This window comes from Prunus dulcis, chromosome 3 (genome assembly GCF_902201215.1).
Source record: "Prunus dulcis chromosome 3, ALMONDv2, whole genome shotgun sequence".
NCBI classification, from domain to species: domain Eukaryota; kingdom Viridiplantae; phylum Streptophyta; class Magnoliopsida; order Rosales; family Rosaceae; genus Prunus; species Prunus dulcis.
The window spans coordinates 14544881-14561753 of NC_047652.1; the positions used below are offsets into that span (position 1 = coordinate 14544881).

The following is a 16873-nucleotide window of genomic DNA, read 5'->3' on the forward strand; positions in this document are numbered from 1 at the left end:
TGATATTTCGAATTTAGAAGGCACTGACTTTTTATGCAAGCTTAAAGCACGTCCTCACCGCATTTCGGCCTCACAACTTTTCATTTTTGTACGTTCCTTCTTTTTCCCTAGTTTATAAGGAATGATCTCGTCATTTTTGTACGTTCCTTCTCTCCCTAGTTTATGACATGATCTCCTTTAAGGGTTTAGTACCGGATTCTAAGCTAGCATTCTTCCCTGTTGCATATGTTGAGCTAGTAACTCGAGCTACGGCAATGGTATTTGACTTTAAGAAGAATAACGATTAGTTTACAATTTCACCATTAATTAAACACTTCTTAGTCTGGTATTCCTGCAAGATTGTTCCACATGCCTATCATTGTTGCATTATATAATTTCCTCTAATAAATTATACACAGCTTATATAAAATCTTACCGGATTGAATAATTGCTCACAAATTTTAAAAGTATTATTCTAACATTCTCCATGTTTTGATCCATTTCTTTGATGATATGCACAACTAACAGTTAAATGAACTTGCAAACCACATGCACAACTTCCTCAAGAATATGTGCATGTTGCCTCCCATGTACATTGTGAAAGTATATTTTGCATACTGGCAAATCACAAGTCAATCTCATAGGCAAATCACATTTTGATACGTGGGCATTTTTTTTCCTCTCTTTTTTGGTGCTTTTGATGACTTTGTACGTGTCAAGAAAACTTTGCTTTTGTAAAGAGGCATGTGGCAACAACTGATGAACAAAGAAATTCAACCCTTAATACAGCCTAGCATTGCAGACAAATTTGTATGAAACGGGGATAGTACTGTTTCATTATACTCAACCATCACATATTGTCACATAAAAAAATTATCACGTATGACATGACGCAATTAACTGAAAATAACAAAATAGTGTTATCTCCATTTTACACAAGTGTTTCTCCTAAGATTAAGCTCATATGTACAACCCTTAAAGCACCCTCAGCTTGAAGTCATAACCCACAACACAAAAAGAGGAAAAGATAAAGGGGGGAAAAAGTAAAGTAATTTTTATTAAAAGAGGTTCTCTCTTTCAATTTGCCTTTGGAGAAAACATGATGCAGCTACTCATTCTAAGGACATGCACCCAAGCCGTGTTCTTGAATATAAAAACTGGGTTGGGTTTTTTTGTGTCAGATTTAATCATTAAATAAATAATAATTGGGGCAGATTTTGTGGGTTTTGCTGAATGGATTCACAAAGTACCTTCTTCTACAGTTGCAACTTTAACTACCAGAAAGTCGTACTTGATAAAACAGAATCAACAAACGCACACTCTTTTTATAATAAATTTTAAGGGGCACCATTAGCTAGGAAATGCATCGTGCTTGCCTTTAATTATTTTTTGTCTTTTGAGAGGGCCTTTAATTATTTATTAATCTTAGTAATTTGTATTAAATTCTTTCCATTTTTTAGCACAAACGATTAGGAAATGAAGGTTTACACACAAATATTTATTGGGTGTTTGACAATTTCGAACTTATACGATGAAAGAACTCAACCAACTATGCAAGCGCTCCACGTTACAAATGAAAAGAAGTTATAGTATTAATGAAAAAAACCGACTTTTTATAGTATTTTTATATGATTATATTTGTTTGTTTAGATTAATTCTGTATGGTTGGTCAAAGAATGCTAAAAAAAGCTGAAGAAAATCTTCTTTTTAGAGCACCTAGCTAACTCTTCATTTGTTCGATGCGTTGTGTTTAAGCTTTATAATATTACAAAGATGTGATTTTGTAATGGTTAGTCCTAATTAACTTCTCAGTTACCGATAATCAAGGATGTTTGAATAATAATAAGAATGTTATCTATTGTTGGGTCTGGGCATCACCCAACACGTACTGATGCTTGACAGGATCCTGCTCGGCACGACTTTTGAACTGCAGATGAAGAAAATGCTGCGAATTGTTACCTATGGTTAAGCTCTAGCTCCATATCATTTGTAGTTACTAGCTAGACAAGGAAAATTTTGCTTGAATTGAATGGAAATGGTGTTTAATTGGTGTGACTGTTCAAAATAATAAGCTGTGTTTGTTCAATTTAAAGTGAAACGATACAACTTTTGACTCGTCGAGAATAGACATACTTTTCATATAAAAGCCACATATCACTCATTCACACAATCTAATTCATTCAAAGCCTTTTGAGAGTCACTTATAGAGAACTTGAATCGGTATAAGAGAGTCTATAATCTGAAGTGCAACTATCATAAAGACGTGTTATAAGAGAGTCACTTTTGTTCTTGGAAATACCCCAAAAAGTGGCCGGAAACGGCCGATCAAGGAGTCCGAAACTCGGCCAAATTTTAAGTTGAAAATTGAGCGATCTACAGCTAAAATCGATGAAAACCTATCCAACCATCAGCTAGAGCACGAAAAATAGGTGAGAATCCATACCTTACTCAAATGATTTGGTTGAGAATTGAAGGAGAACGAGAGGTTTGAAAATTGGGTAAAACCGATCGGATTTTTGGGTTTTCCAGCGAGCTCCGGTCGGCGCAAGGGTGGAGACCGGTCGGGTTATGACGGCGAGGGCGAGGCGGTTCCGTCGGTACCGGTGCCGTAGGTCGGGATGGACTGTGGCGACGGCTGCGTTGATCGGAAGGGAAGAGGGCGCGGATGCGTCGTGCGGGAGGGAGGAGAGAGAGAGAGAGAGGAGAGAGAAACTGAAGGGGAAGAGAGAGAGAGAAGAGATAAAAATCTTATTTTTTGTCCAAATTACCGTTTTGCCCTTCACGGTATTTTGACCGTATTTTCTTCGTTACAACTCCGATTCGAGTCCACTCCGTGTCTATGGACTCGTTTCGTCGTGCTCTACGCAATGGCGTAAGTGGAAGTGTCAAATTCCTTCTCGGTCAAAAAGTCAACTTTTTCCCAATTAAATAATGTGAGGGCAAAATCGTCTTTCTTCTAGAATAAATTAATAATTAATTTGGGATATTTTGTTTTGGGTTATTACACACACAATCTAATTCATTCAAAGCCTTTTGAGAGTCACTTATAGAGAACTTGAATTGGTATAAGAGAGTCTATAATCTGAAGTGCGACTATCATAAAGACGTGTTATAGTATCCTGAGAGAAAAGCTTGGATCAATTATGAGCATCGTAATGAGATATGAAAGAACAGAATGTCACGCAATTATACTAGTAGCTATACATAGGACGAAATTGAGTTCTGAATAATCTTATAAAACAAATATATTCCATATCTTGGCCACGTGACAAGTTGATATGTAGTCATTTACTAATTAGTGATTTTATTGACAATTGAAAAACGTAACAAACATGGGCCACCTTTCGCATTTGTTAAGACTCATAGAGAGGTTTAAACAATCTTTGTTTGAAATCGGTTGTGGATATTTTCCTTCTAATTTGGTAAGCAGCATTTTTCTTGTTTTTGAGGTGTTTTGTTCCTTTGGATCAATCACACAGAATCAAGTGCTAGAAAACAATTAAACAAACAAAACCCTAATTAATTAATTAATTATGAATAGGAACTCCTTGGTTGAATGGATGCAACTTCATCCACGAGATTACATGCATATTGGCTAGAAATTTCAGTGGAGTGGGGGAGGCAAGGCAATAACACCATCCACCATCAATGGAAACAGTAATTTTAGCTTTTAAGTGATTTGAAAATATGAAACAAGACAATGAAATTGCTATTTGCATGTGTGTTTGTTCCAACTTTCTTGTAAGTTTTTGTCATGTTTTTAAATTGATTAGAGGTCTATCCACTAGCTATAACTTTGTCTCCATTCGGTAGGATTGATAGGGTACAAATTTTATTAATGGACCAGACAAAATTTTGCCTCCTTGGGCCACACATTTATTAACGAAAATAATAAAATAGCCAAGACATCCTTGTGATGAAGACTTATCAGCAAAAGGGGAATTATTATTGTTTTTCTTCACAGAAACCATAATTGTGCTCCAATTGAAAGTCCTCAAACGCCAACCCAATTCACACAAACATTTTGGACGGAGAGGAGGGCATCGTACATTTAGCAATCACTTCAAGTTAAAGGTATATAGTTTCAACTCAAGGTAACTAAAAAGTTCAATTCATCTGTAATTTAACTGGTTAAGAACAATAATTTGTGTATCGAAAGTTATGTATTCAATTTCTTTTAATAAAGACGTGAATTTACTACAATTTTTATTATTATTATTAACTGATGTGACAATTTTATTTAAATAGAAAATCAAATTGATATTGTTAATCAAAGAGATTGGCAACATTCAAATCATCAATCGGGATGGCTCCCAATCAACGAGGAGCATAATCAAACCAGATGAAATCAACACTAATGAGACCTCCTCAAGACATCCCAAAAAGTGTTTGGCCTCATGAAAATGACACCCATATCTACTACCATAGTTAGAGCATCTCATTGAAAAGATTCGCCACACATTGTGCATTCAATTTCATCGAGGACTGAGTGAAACTACACAATAAAATAAAATTCAAGTTATCATAAAAGTTAGTGTAATAAATTGGTGTCTATCGTACTACTCTAAAGTTAATATGGTTCACCATCACATGAGAAAGTGATTGTAGAATGAAATGATAGATATGTATGTACTACATCAATTGATTTCATTTATGTGGAAACATATATTTTAAAATAAAATGTACCTCAACACACTATAAATGTGACGTTACAATTTACTCTTCTATATGGTATGAGTTCACTACGAGTCAGCAATAACTGCCAGCAGCAACTCTGATATCTAGGAGTAGAAGCGTAGAATGTGTCGGCCCTTGTTCACACTGCTGCATAATTTCCGAAGCGGCGTCGTTCCTGGCTACACTTGCCGCGCCAACATTAGTTTCGCCACTGCCCCTCCACGTGCTAAAGTTTAACGGCACACTGTTTACCAAAACAATCAAATGATAAAGAAAGAGGTTTAGCACATAACTTACGAGAAGAAAAAAGTTTAACGGTCCAATTTCCGCGACCAAAACACCCTCGTCCCTACTCAATGCACAGCAGACACGTGGAGGAACAGTCAGGGCGGAGTTAACGCCTTAACCGCCGGTGGGCCCCAGATGCAGTGGCATGTCCCGCAAATAATACCAAAGTCCATGGGCCACACGGTCAATGAAATTATTAAAGCCTTTTTTCTGTGGCAGCTTTTGCAGCTTATGCTAATATCCTATTCCTTTATAAAGAGCAACCCATAGACCAAGAGACCCAAAACCCCTCTACGCCTTGAAAACAGTTCATAACTGTCGGCAGAGCTTTGGGTTCACTGTTGACCAAAACCAGTTTGAAGTTGGTGACGCAGCCGACAAGACCCACTCAAGCTCAGCGCACAATGCAGCTCCTCCTCCGTCATGGCTCTGGGCTTCTGCTGGTCCTCCTGGTGGCCAATTGTTTGGGGCGGCTTGTCGCCTCCGCTCAAGTTCAGCACCCGGTGGGGACGCACACGGTATGGCTCCCAGCCATCGCCACCTGGTACGGCAGCCCCGAAGGAGACGGCAGCGACGGTAAGCGCCTACCCATAGACCCCATTTGGTTTTAGCACACAATGCAGCTTATTTGGACCGCTAGAATTGCTAATTGTACCATCTCAATTAATTATCTACAGAAATAATAATACGTCACATAGTCACATAATTAATTGAGATGGTACAAATAATTTTATTTTATTTATTAATTATGCGAGAGCTTTCTAATTGAAGTGAAATTACATTTATTATAAAAGATGCTACATTTTAATATATAGTCAGTTAAAATGGTACAAATAGTTTTGTTCGTATACTAATTGCGCTGGCCACGTAATTTTGGTAGGCGGAGCATGTGGGTACGGGTCGATGGTGGACGTGAAGCCGTTGAGGGCGAGGGTGGGAGCAGTGAACCCGGTGCTGTTCAAGAACGGCGAGGGGTGCGGGGCGTGCTACAAAGTGAAGTGCCTGGACAAGAGCATATGCTCGAGAAGAGCGGTGACGATAATCGTGACGGACGAGTGCCCCGGTTGCTCCAAGGATAGGACCCAATTCGATCTCAGCGGCGCCGCCTTCGGACGCATGGCTGTGGCCGGTGAAGGTGGCTTGCTCAGAAACCGAGGCGAACTCTCAGTCCTTTACCGACGGTGTGTACGAACTGCCATCTTTTTTGGCTTTAACGGTCTTTTTCAGTTTCTTTTTTGGAACCTTTTGTTTATTTGTTAATTAATTTTCTTTATTATCTTTTGGAATTGGCTCTAATTAATTTTCTTTATTATCATTTGGAATTGGCTCTTTTGTTTTTATTTATTTATTTATACAAATGTTGTAAATTTGGATTTGTTTGTATCCACAGGACACCATGTAAATATCCAGGGAGGCAGGTGGCCTTCCATGTAAATGAAGGTTCAACGAATTTTTGGCTATCCCTTCTGGTAGAGTTTGAGGATGGAGATGGAGACGTTGGATCAATGCATATAAGACCAGTACGTATACCTATATATTTCTCCTTCTCCTTTTTATATATGTTGTTATGTTTGAAATTTGTTGATGATTGTCATTAGTGAATTTTATGAATTGTACTTCACGTTAAATAATTATTGTCAACGGAAAAATTATGTCACGCCAAGACTTGAAAGAAACTGAGAAAAGCATTTCCGTCCTTTTTCTTTTCCGATTCTCATTTTCTACCAATAACTTTCTTTTAAGATTAACCTTTATGCCCACAGTGACACTAGATTTTTTTTAAAATCTTTTTTATTCCCTTGAACTACATTATTGTACCTAATAGGACTAGTCACAACTAGATCTCGAACCGTGTTGCATATATACATTATTCTCGCATCTATGTCAGTCGAACTTGAGTTCTCGTCCAATGAAGTTGATATACAAACTTTCACTAGATCTAAGATTTGTTGATGATAAAGTAGACATACAATATTCGTCTCTCTTACTTTCCATAAATCAAAAGATTCATATCAATATATTCTGTGCATGACAAATCAACAAAAAGGCAAAGATGGTTTCCCTTGATGAATAAATTGGTGAAGTATAATTTCCTTACTTATTTATAATGTTTGTTTACGAAATTAAAATTTTATGTGGCAGGCAAGTTCTAGTGAGTGGATACAGATGAACCATGTATGGGGTGCTAATTGGTGCATAAATGGAGGACCCTTAAACGGGCCTTTCTCAGTGAAGATAACGACGCTCTCAACAGCCAAAACTCTCTCTGCCAGAGATGTGATTCCAAGCAATTGGTCTCCAAAAGCCACTTACACTTCTCGCCTAAATTTCCACTCCTAGCTAACTAATGGCAACAGCACTTTCGCAGAGGTGTGGTCTTGGACAAAGAGGTCAAGATGTAGAAGCACTTTTTTTAAGTAAGCACTTTCTAGTCCCACAGAAAAGGGCTTGTCCCCATGACCCAAAAGTAGCCGTTGGATTGCACTAATTATAATGGCATCCAATGCTCTTTCGTTTTTTCTTTTTCTACTTTGTACTGTTCAACTGGTTTTGTTTGTAGATGTGCACTACTGATGAGGTGTAGCCCTCTCCAAAAGGAGAGAGAGCGTGTGTACTTTGCTTCACTAATGCTATGTAAGTTGTGGGCCCAATGGGTTTTTAATGAATCTAAACCGTTGGATTGCTGTCTAATGTGTTCAATCTGCGCACTGCGCACAAGTACTGGATTCTGGGACCTTCTGCAGTGTTTAATAATTTGCACGTCATCCTTTGAAATAATTTAATCGAAATCTAGTTATAATATTCGTATTATATAAACATGTACGAACATATTAAATATTCGTATTATATATGTATGAATATATATTTTTACAAATATAATGTAAATGACAAGTTTTCTTAAACTCAAACTCGATCTCTTGGACCACAGTTTTAAAAAGTTTCTTAAAATGAGTGCAAGAGTGAGTGAATCGTTGAATTTACATCTAACGGTGAGTGACCACAAATCTATTGAACCCTTATAGTCCAAGAGATCGGAATTAAATGCACGTATTATATGCGTGCCATATCTTCCACGTTTGATACACATTTAATATATTATTGAATAAAAAGACTACATTAGAAACTTATTTCGCCAACATGTGGTTATTGAAACGGATGCATGAAGTGTCAGTTTTAATGGTATTTGAGCGTGTAATCCTCCTAGCACAGCCGGGGTTTTTTTTTTTTTTTTTTTTTTTTTTTAAGTCCAAAATTTCTAATACAACCCACCCAAGTGTCACGGCCCGCATGTTCAAGACCCAATTCAAGGCCCAACCCGTTGGATTGATCATGTTGGACCTCTTAACCCCTATGTCCAGATTCGTTGTACCGTAGTAGGTGGATGGTATTAGGTGAGATTGAATCTTAGCCACCAACATGTTAGGTGAGATTGAATCTTAGCCACCCAACATGTTAGGTGAGATTGAATCTTAGCCACCCATTATGGTGGTAGGTGAGATAGGAAATGTATATAAGGAGGATGTCACATTGTGAATCCTCACCTCACAACTTGTAAAGCATTGAGTAGCAATACAAGCATATATTCTCCCAAACATTCTTGAGTGTTCTTATTGTGTTCTTGAGTGTTCTCTTGCTCTTGCAAGTGTTCTTTGCTTGTTTCGATCTTATATTGTAGGAAGGAGGCTGACTTAGCTTGTTCGAGAGGCGATCAAGTCTAAGGCCGCACGGAAGGAAGACTCCGAAAAAGTCATCCCGTGACACAAGTCTATCCATAATACTACTTCACATGTAACCCCTTCCCCTTCACGTAAGGTGAATTTAGCTCATCCCATTTTGAAATCTCGAGTCCATCTCTGACTTTTATGATGGATGGTGCTTTAAGGGTAACAAGGCCCAATGCTATCGTTTTTTTTTTTAATAACTTTTATTTATTTATATATATATATTTTTTATACAAGTGATAATGAGAAGGGGGAAATCGAACTTGAAACCTCGGTTGCTTATCTAAATGCTTTTAACCATTTGAGCTACAAGTCCCGTACTATCATTCATGGTTGTGGTAGTTAGTGTTCTTTTATGGGTTTTAGGGCGCAAACCTCACATGCACCCTTCATAGGCTGTCAAAACATAACTGGAAATCAATTGATACGGAGGATAAATTATTGTATGGTACTGGAATATAGTAATATAATACACCTCTTTTATGTGTGATAACAAGACTGAACAACAAATGTTCCTTCTTAATTTCAGGGTATAATTTGAATAAATATCCACCTAAATTAAAAACGTGGACAAATTACAATACGTGACCATACTCTACCTTGATATAATGTTGGATTTTTTTTAAAATTACTTTATTTATAGAAAAATCAGAATTTAATTCATGAAAAACTGAAAACGTGGGTTAGGCTAGCTGGTAAGGGCAGTGAGTCCACCCTCTTGCACTCAAGTTCGAATATTATTACCCGTATATTAGATTAATTTAGATTATCACTTAATAAATTAAAAAAATAAAATATGGCCAAGTCTAGAAATTAATTTTATCTCCTTAAGACAAAATTACCCTATATCTTCCAGAATACAATGACCTCCTTATGGTTGCACTCCAAACCACGAGAATAATGAATGCACATTGTGTTTGAACTCTCTCAATGAAGCACGCTTATTCTAGAAGAAATAAAAAAAACAAAAGTTTTCTTTCTAAAACAAACTCCAAAAGTTCGACACACAAAAAAAAAAAAACAAAAAAAACAAAAAAAACTCTAAAAGGAATTTGCTCCGACAAAATGATATATAGGACACCTCTTTCAAAGAGACGTGATTGAATTATAAACTATGCAACACTTCAACTATAAAGACAATATATGCAACACTAAAAAAACGTTTCGCAAATAGTAAGATTTTTTTTATTTTTGATTTTAATCAAATAGAAACTTCATTAGATAAACTTCAATGATACAATCAAAGACATCAAACATCTAAAATACCAATTCCAAAAGGACAACAAACTAACTTGCTAAAAGTAAAACTAACGCGGATAAAAGCCGCACTAAAACTACTAGCCCACATTGTCACAATTAGCCATAAGCCCAAACAAAGCCCACCAATCCAACATAACCAAAACCCTAAATCAACCCATGAGCCTAAACAAACCCTACCACCACCACCTGAAGAAGTGCCATCGCCGCCATATCCACCACCAAATCCGTAACAGATCTGGGGAAAATATGATTTCCAGCGATCTACCTGCGCAAAAGAGCGAACAAATAAACGAAAACAATAACTTTGCCAAAGAACAATTGGGTGACTTGCAGCAACCTCCGTCAAAGATGGATGTAAAATCAAATTTAAAGAACATGAGCGGCGTTAGGGAGCGGGTTTTGGGAGTATGATTTGATTTAGAACATGGACTAAAAGGAGTGATAAGGAACTTCAATCTAACCATGGCTTAGAAAGAAACCACTACAAGAGGCTTTTTATTCAAACTAACTCAGTGAACTTATTCACTAACCTAAAAGGAAAAGACAAGAATAGAAGAGGGGTATAAGAGGCAGTGACATATAATGTCTTCCCTTAGCTTTCCATTCTTATTTACTCTGCAAATACTAAGATGGAAAAGTTTTAACTTTTTTTATTTTTTATTTTTTATTTTATAGATAGAGCGATCAATTAATCTAGGGGTGGGAGTCGAACACAAAGAGATTAAAAACTGGTGCCATGGGGTTTGCAAACAAACACCTCTACCGCTGAGTTAAACACCCACTAGCATAACTTTTTAATTTTATACATTCACAGAAATAAGAAATATTTGAATTTTTAAATTTTAAATTTTTTGTAGGGTTGCATGCACGGGCATGGTCACTGTTGCAGCAAGCAAGGGGCCAAGAATTATTCCAAGGAAGCAGTCCAATAGAATTTTAGGCTACTTTCGGTTACATAACAATTATCGGAGAGGGATGATGGAGTTTGTCTTTGACTTCAAACGTTGCGTTTTAGGCAGGCTAAACCTAATAGGGCTTAAGATGTCAGAGGTCGTAAAAGCAAAATCACATGGTCACCCACATGCAATGTAAATGTGATGAGATGGATGATGGGTACTCAAGAAGGGTATGTGCCCACCACATGTGGGAGGGGGGACCCTTTAAAATGTTGGTTGATTGTCTATTTTTTACTGTACCCCCCCAAAGATACAGTAAAAAATAGAAAATAAAAACCTGTTGTAAATGTTGAGGTGTGGACAGTGGATGGGCCCACGTGTTGATGGTAAGGAAAATGTATTTATGAAAGATGAGAGACTATGTGCATGGTGGTGAACATAAACAGATTGGAAAAAAAAGGAACAACCAACTTCTGACATAAGAGAATCTTCAGCAGAATTGTTATATTGTTATTAGTAAGTCATCTTGGTTAGAATGAGTAAAAATTTTGGAGAACTTTTTATTTGAGTTTGGTGACTCTCTATATTTAGAGAAGAGTAGAGAAAAATTGTGAAAGGACCCGCCCTGAATTCCCCCTTAAAATTCGTGACGAACCTTCTCCCTATCCGACACCAGGCATAGGTCGACTCAAATTATTAGAATACCATTCTTGCCCTAATTTCAAAACAACTTTAGGGCTTGACTTCTACCAGAAAATCAATAGAGTCTCCCTTTAAATTGGCTCAAAACCCAAAAATCTACTTACATAACAAACAAAACTATACCACAAGCATTCAGCAAGCATAATATATAAACCACACATCAATTAGCAAAATTTTCAATGGGCTTCAAGCCCCCTTTTCCAACATAAGAAAGTCAACAAAAACATCTTGACATACTGAACATAACAAACAAATCTTAAACTTGCGTCTGCAATTAGGTTGCCTACGTACCCATACTGAGGGATCAAGCACGTAATTCTTTCTACTATAAATCACAATTAAGATAATACAGAAATGTTCAAAGTGAAACCAACAATAAAATTATAGAATCATTATTTATCTTTATTTCAACAAACTATATAATTGAACGTCATGTCTTGAAATTATGTATCTAACTGTTCAATCAGTTTATTATTGTACACCAAAACACACATGTACCCACACCTTTTACCTGAAAGCTATAACTGCGGCCGTTCGCATAGTGCATATGTCTTGCAATCACCCGCCAGAGGGTATATGAGAAATATCATTAAATCTGAAGGTAACCAGGGAAGGGGAAACTAGCTAACCACCTGTGTAGACAAGTTAAGCAGGATGGCTAGGGATCTTGGCCGACCTAGTGCAGATAATATTTGTAGGGTGGCGAAGAATATCCTGTTAATTGTACCACACATTGGTACTGCACTATTCTTCACATAGATGTACCTCAAACATAATCTATCAATTCCAAGTGCTACACATGTGGAATGCCCAACTCCACATGTGTGTCGCATCCTAGCAGAACTTAAGGACACGAGGCCAACCTAAGAAGGCAAATAATTCGTCAATTCCCCTAACAGGACTCAAGGAGATATACTCAATCTGAGAAGGCAAATAATGAGTCAATTCCCCTAGTAGGACTCAGTTTAAAATCAAACAACCAAACCACAGACACTTTCTAACCAAAAGGTCTCAACCGGGCCGGCGAGGCCCACCATCTAGGTCAATTAGTCCCGCAAGGCCTACGACCTCAGATTTCCCATCCAAAAGTTTCTATAGGTCCAACAAAGTCTACTAAACAAGTCCCGAAAGTTTGGCCTTGATCGAGCTGTCGAATCTAAACCAGTCGCAAGATCGGACGATGATTGGTTCGCCTAACCCTAGAATTCTTAACTCGTAGTATCAGGGACCTAGATTCTCTATCCACAAGTTCCTACACGATCATAGAGGTATAGGGAACAACATCACTAAAATTGAAACCAATCGAACGGTCCGAACCTATCGAACCTGGATATCGCATAATAGGTGCAACATCCGTTCAATAGTCAAACGGTAACCAAATCCAAATCCAAGCATACTGTCATGCTCAGGACGATGTGGGAATAATTCTAGGTCGAAAACAAGTTGTCGACATAGGGCCCATGCGTCACCACTCATCACCATTGACAGTGAGTGTCTTGAGAAAATTCCGGCAGTGGAAAATCTCAACAATATCGGATAATACCTATACCAAAACATTCAGACTAACACGGGGAACAACTTTTGGTCTCGGACCCTGGCCAAAACATTACCGGAGCTAGATGAAATCACGGCCAAACAGTCGGCCCTATATGGATATTTTGATAAATTCCCCAAACTCAAAAATCAATCTAAACCACCTACATAAACGGATAGAGCACAAAAAAAAGGATAAAAAACCATACCTCACTCGACGAAAACGGTGGCCAAAGTCCCCGGAAAAAAAGGACAACAGCCACCGGAGCTATTTTTCATTAAATGGGAGAAATCCTTGATGGTTGGCATCGATTAACTAGTGGAATAGGTAGAGGAGGAAGAGATGAACATTTTTTGTGAAAGTGACGTGGCCAACAGGTGCACGACAGCGTTGATTGGTGGTCGGGAAGTTGAATAGTCACTGTGGCGAGAGAGGTGAGGAAGAAGAAAATGTTGGGGTGGGTACTGTAACGCACAATAACAAATTTGAAAATTGCCATTACGTCCTTTTCGTTTCTAGAGCTTTCCTCTTTTGTTACAACTCGAAATTAGGTGTGTCACCTATCTACGAACTCGTAAGCTCGAGCACTACGCAATGGAACCAAAAATTTTTTCAAAACTAGCCCCAAGCAAAAAGTCAACTCTAAACCACCAAGGAACCCTAAGGTTAAAGTCGTCCTTTGATTTTAGAATTTTGAAAATTAAATTAAATTTCGGCACGGGATATTACAAATTGAGTGTTTTTAGTTTCTTCATCTTCTTTCTCCCTAGGCACACAACCCTCTCTGACCTCTTACTTTTTGATTTTTTTTAATGAACTTTAATTTAGAGAGGGGGAGAGAGAAATAATAAAGTATTAGAGATTAGCCAAAATAAAGAACATTGCCAGGGGAAACACCTTTTAAGTGGTTTGCTATAATAGTTTTCTAGCTACCATTTTAGCTAGAATTTGGCTAAAATTGAGAGACTTTCCAAGAGATTTCTTACCCTATTGCTTATATAACTTGAGAACCAAACAACAAATTCAGTAAAGAAATAACATAATAACAAATACATAACACTTCAAAAATTCGTGATGAAAGAAAAACAAAACCCACCCTTTCATAAAATAAACGACCAAAGAAACAAATATGAGACTTTTTTTTTTTATTTTTAGAAGAAGGATTTCGTTCATATAACCGAAGTAGCATACATAGAACGACATGAAACAGTGGCCTCATTAAAACCTTTATAAGGGACAAACCCCATGGTAGAAAAGAGTACCACACATGTCATAGACTAATAAGAAAGTCTGTCGTAGGACCAAAGCTAACACAAGATAAAATAAAACAACAAACTGACACATAAACCTTCGACGAGAACACTACTACACAACCCGACTGTTAAAAGAATCCTACTATGAGATCATAGTCCTTTGCACAGCCACAAAATAGTGAGAGCATTCGACAGGAAGAAAAAGAAACAACCACAAACACACCATCTCTAGCCACCTCCAATAGCGAATGGCGATGAAATAGGAGAAAGTTGCAAAGAGCACCACAAAGAATAGACAAATCCTGCAAACAGGTCAGGAAAAGAAATAAAAGGTCCCCCAAGCACGCCGAATCATCTCAACACTGACAAAGAAACGTCCTATAAAACCATAGTCCTTGAAACAGGCAAAAATAGAAGAGATGTAAAGGGGTGAAAAAAAGAAAACACCACGCAATAATACCAAAAATTGGCTTCAGCTACTTAATCTACTCACTGGGAACAAGCTTGAGAGCATTCGCCAGATGCCAAGCCCACGAATACTCGATAAACACATTAAGGGATGCTCCCAGGAGACTCCACTGGACCGGTCTCCATAGGTTTGTCAGAAGGGACACCAATGCACAGTCGCTTAGAAGCCATGAAATCCACCCCAGAAAAAAAAGTATCACTGACAGAAACAGGTGCAACTAAATTATTACGCTTAGCATTAATCATATGAGAGGCACTACGGGGAACCACCCCTTTCTTGTGTCTGACACAACCCCTTTTTGGTGAATGACATGCAGAGAACTGAATGATGGGCATAATATCAAAAGGATTAGAGGTTACTAAATCTCAGAGAGCAAGGGGAGGCACCTGGAAGATGGGATCTTTTAGTGAGGGGATCACGGGGACCATCGAGGCATTTGGCACAGTTAGCGAAACCAACGGAGTACGCGCCGCCTTGGCCGATATCCCAAACTGGTGCTGAAGAGAGGCCACCGCATCAAACACTATGGAGTGAAGTGGAAGAGCCGAAGGGGAGATGGAATCCTCTATCTCAGTCCGTTCACAATAGGACGACAGCAAAGACCGAGTGTCAGAACTACTACGATCACCCGGACCATCATTGGTCCAAAGACCCTCCCACTGAGGAGAATGAACATGGCTCTTATATGGGGGGTGAGGGAGCAGAAATTCAGCATGCCAAAGAGCCTATATAGTTGCCCCGCAAGTATGTATCACCTTCGAGATCAACAAGAGCAAAGGAAAACTTGTATAACAAAGACGGATTAAGAGAACCTTAAGAAAGTTCATATTTATCAATACACACCTGGGATGGATGACCAATTTTGCCACACACAAAGTAGTATTCTGGAAGATATTCGTATTCAATATCCACCATTCGCTCGCCCAGTTCTGGGAATGTAACAGGTGTACGACGGATAAGAGGCCATGTGACATCAAACGTCACATGAATACGAATAAAATGACCTACACAGTCAGTACCGTCATGATTATCCACCTAAAGAACTTCTCTGAGAATAGCCCCTATTGCTTTAGCAACAACGACAGTCATGTAGAAACCAAGGACACCATGAAGTTGAACCCAAAAAGTACCAAGGGATGTTAGCTAGCAATATCAATGAACGCCCAAAGGTCCAGGGCTCCATATCAAGGACCCGTTTCTTGTCTCGATCACAAACAAATTGCACCCAATATTTGTTGGAACCAATTTCTTTGATAAAGACATCTCCAGAGCCTTTCCAAAGTTACGTAAAGGTTTTAATGAAGCCATCACGATTGATAGGTTTATTGATAAGGACTTGAGCTGCAAGACCATATATAAAACCAACAAAATTGTATGCGACGTCAGAGGAACCAATAATCAGGCTAGCCTGTTCATATGGCGTGAGTACCAGACTACTACAAAAGGATTGCTCGATATCTACAACAGATGTAGACATCCCAGCACAATAGACTATACACCAAACAACAAGGAATTCAAAATCGAGAACAATCGAATCAGGCCCTAAATAATGGGAATGGTCACAGCGATGGCAGACGGGGGGATAATGGCTCAATATCGATACCGAGATTGCAGATGAGGACAAACAGGAAGGATGGAGACGAGGAGACGCACCCTGCGAGGTCGAAGAGGGAGGACAACGACGACTATGGCGGTGGGATTTAAGAGTGTGACTGAACGCAATTGGGGAGGAGGCTGAAAGAGTTAACCACTGATCGTGAGAAGACGACCTCACGAGAGAGAAAAGGCTGCATGGACTGTGTTTACACCATAATGAACCGAGCAGACCCAGCATCAAAGCGACTAGCACCAAGGCAGCCACGCCTTCTCCTATGCCGAAGGAAGACACACTTCCGAGGTGCCAGACACCTGCCGAAGCTCTCAGCTGCTAAACCTAATCTCCAGGACACGTGTCGCCACCACAACGGCTTGCACAAAGTCCCACATTGGAACTTTGTGTAAAGCTCCCACTTTCACCTCCCTATAAATAGGGAACAGTACCCAGGTAAAACCAAGAACTACTCTCCCATTTTTACTGTTACTCTGCTAGAATT

At 38.5% G+C, this 16873-nt stretch overlaps 1 protein-coding gene across 1 annotated transcript; it reads left to right on the forward strand.

Moving 5' to 3' along the window:
- Positions 1 to 5203: 5203 nt before the first annotated feature.
- LOC117623189 (expansin-B3-like) lies at positions 5204 to 7635 on the forward strand. The gene is made up of 4 exons (XM_034354076.1): positions 5204 to 5520; positions 5825 to 6125; positions 6335 to 6464; positions 7087 to 7635. Exons 1-4 carry the CDS (start codon positions 5349 to 5351, stop codon positions 7282 to 7284), a joined length of 801 nt encoding a protein of 266 aa, XP_034209967.1. The 5' UTR covers positions 5204 to 5348; the 3' UTR covers positions 7285 to 7635.
- Positions 7636 to 16873: the final 9238 nt, after the last annotated feature.

Coding starts and splice junctions, on each gene's coding strand:
- LOC117623189 (XM_034354076.1), top strand. CDS start 5,349: ATGCAGCTCCTCCTCCGTCATGGCTCTGGGCTTCTGCTGGTCCTCCTG. Junction 5,521..5,824: donor CGAAGGAGACGGCAGCGACG/GTAAGCGCCTAC, acceptor TAATTTTGGTAG/GCGGAGCATGTGGGTACGGG. Junction 6,126..6,334: donor CTCTCAGTCCTTTACCGACG/GTGTGTACGAAC, acceptor TTGTATCCACAG/GACACCATGTAAATATCCAG.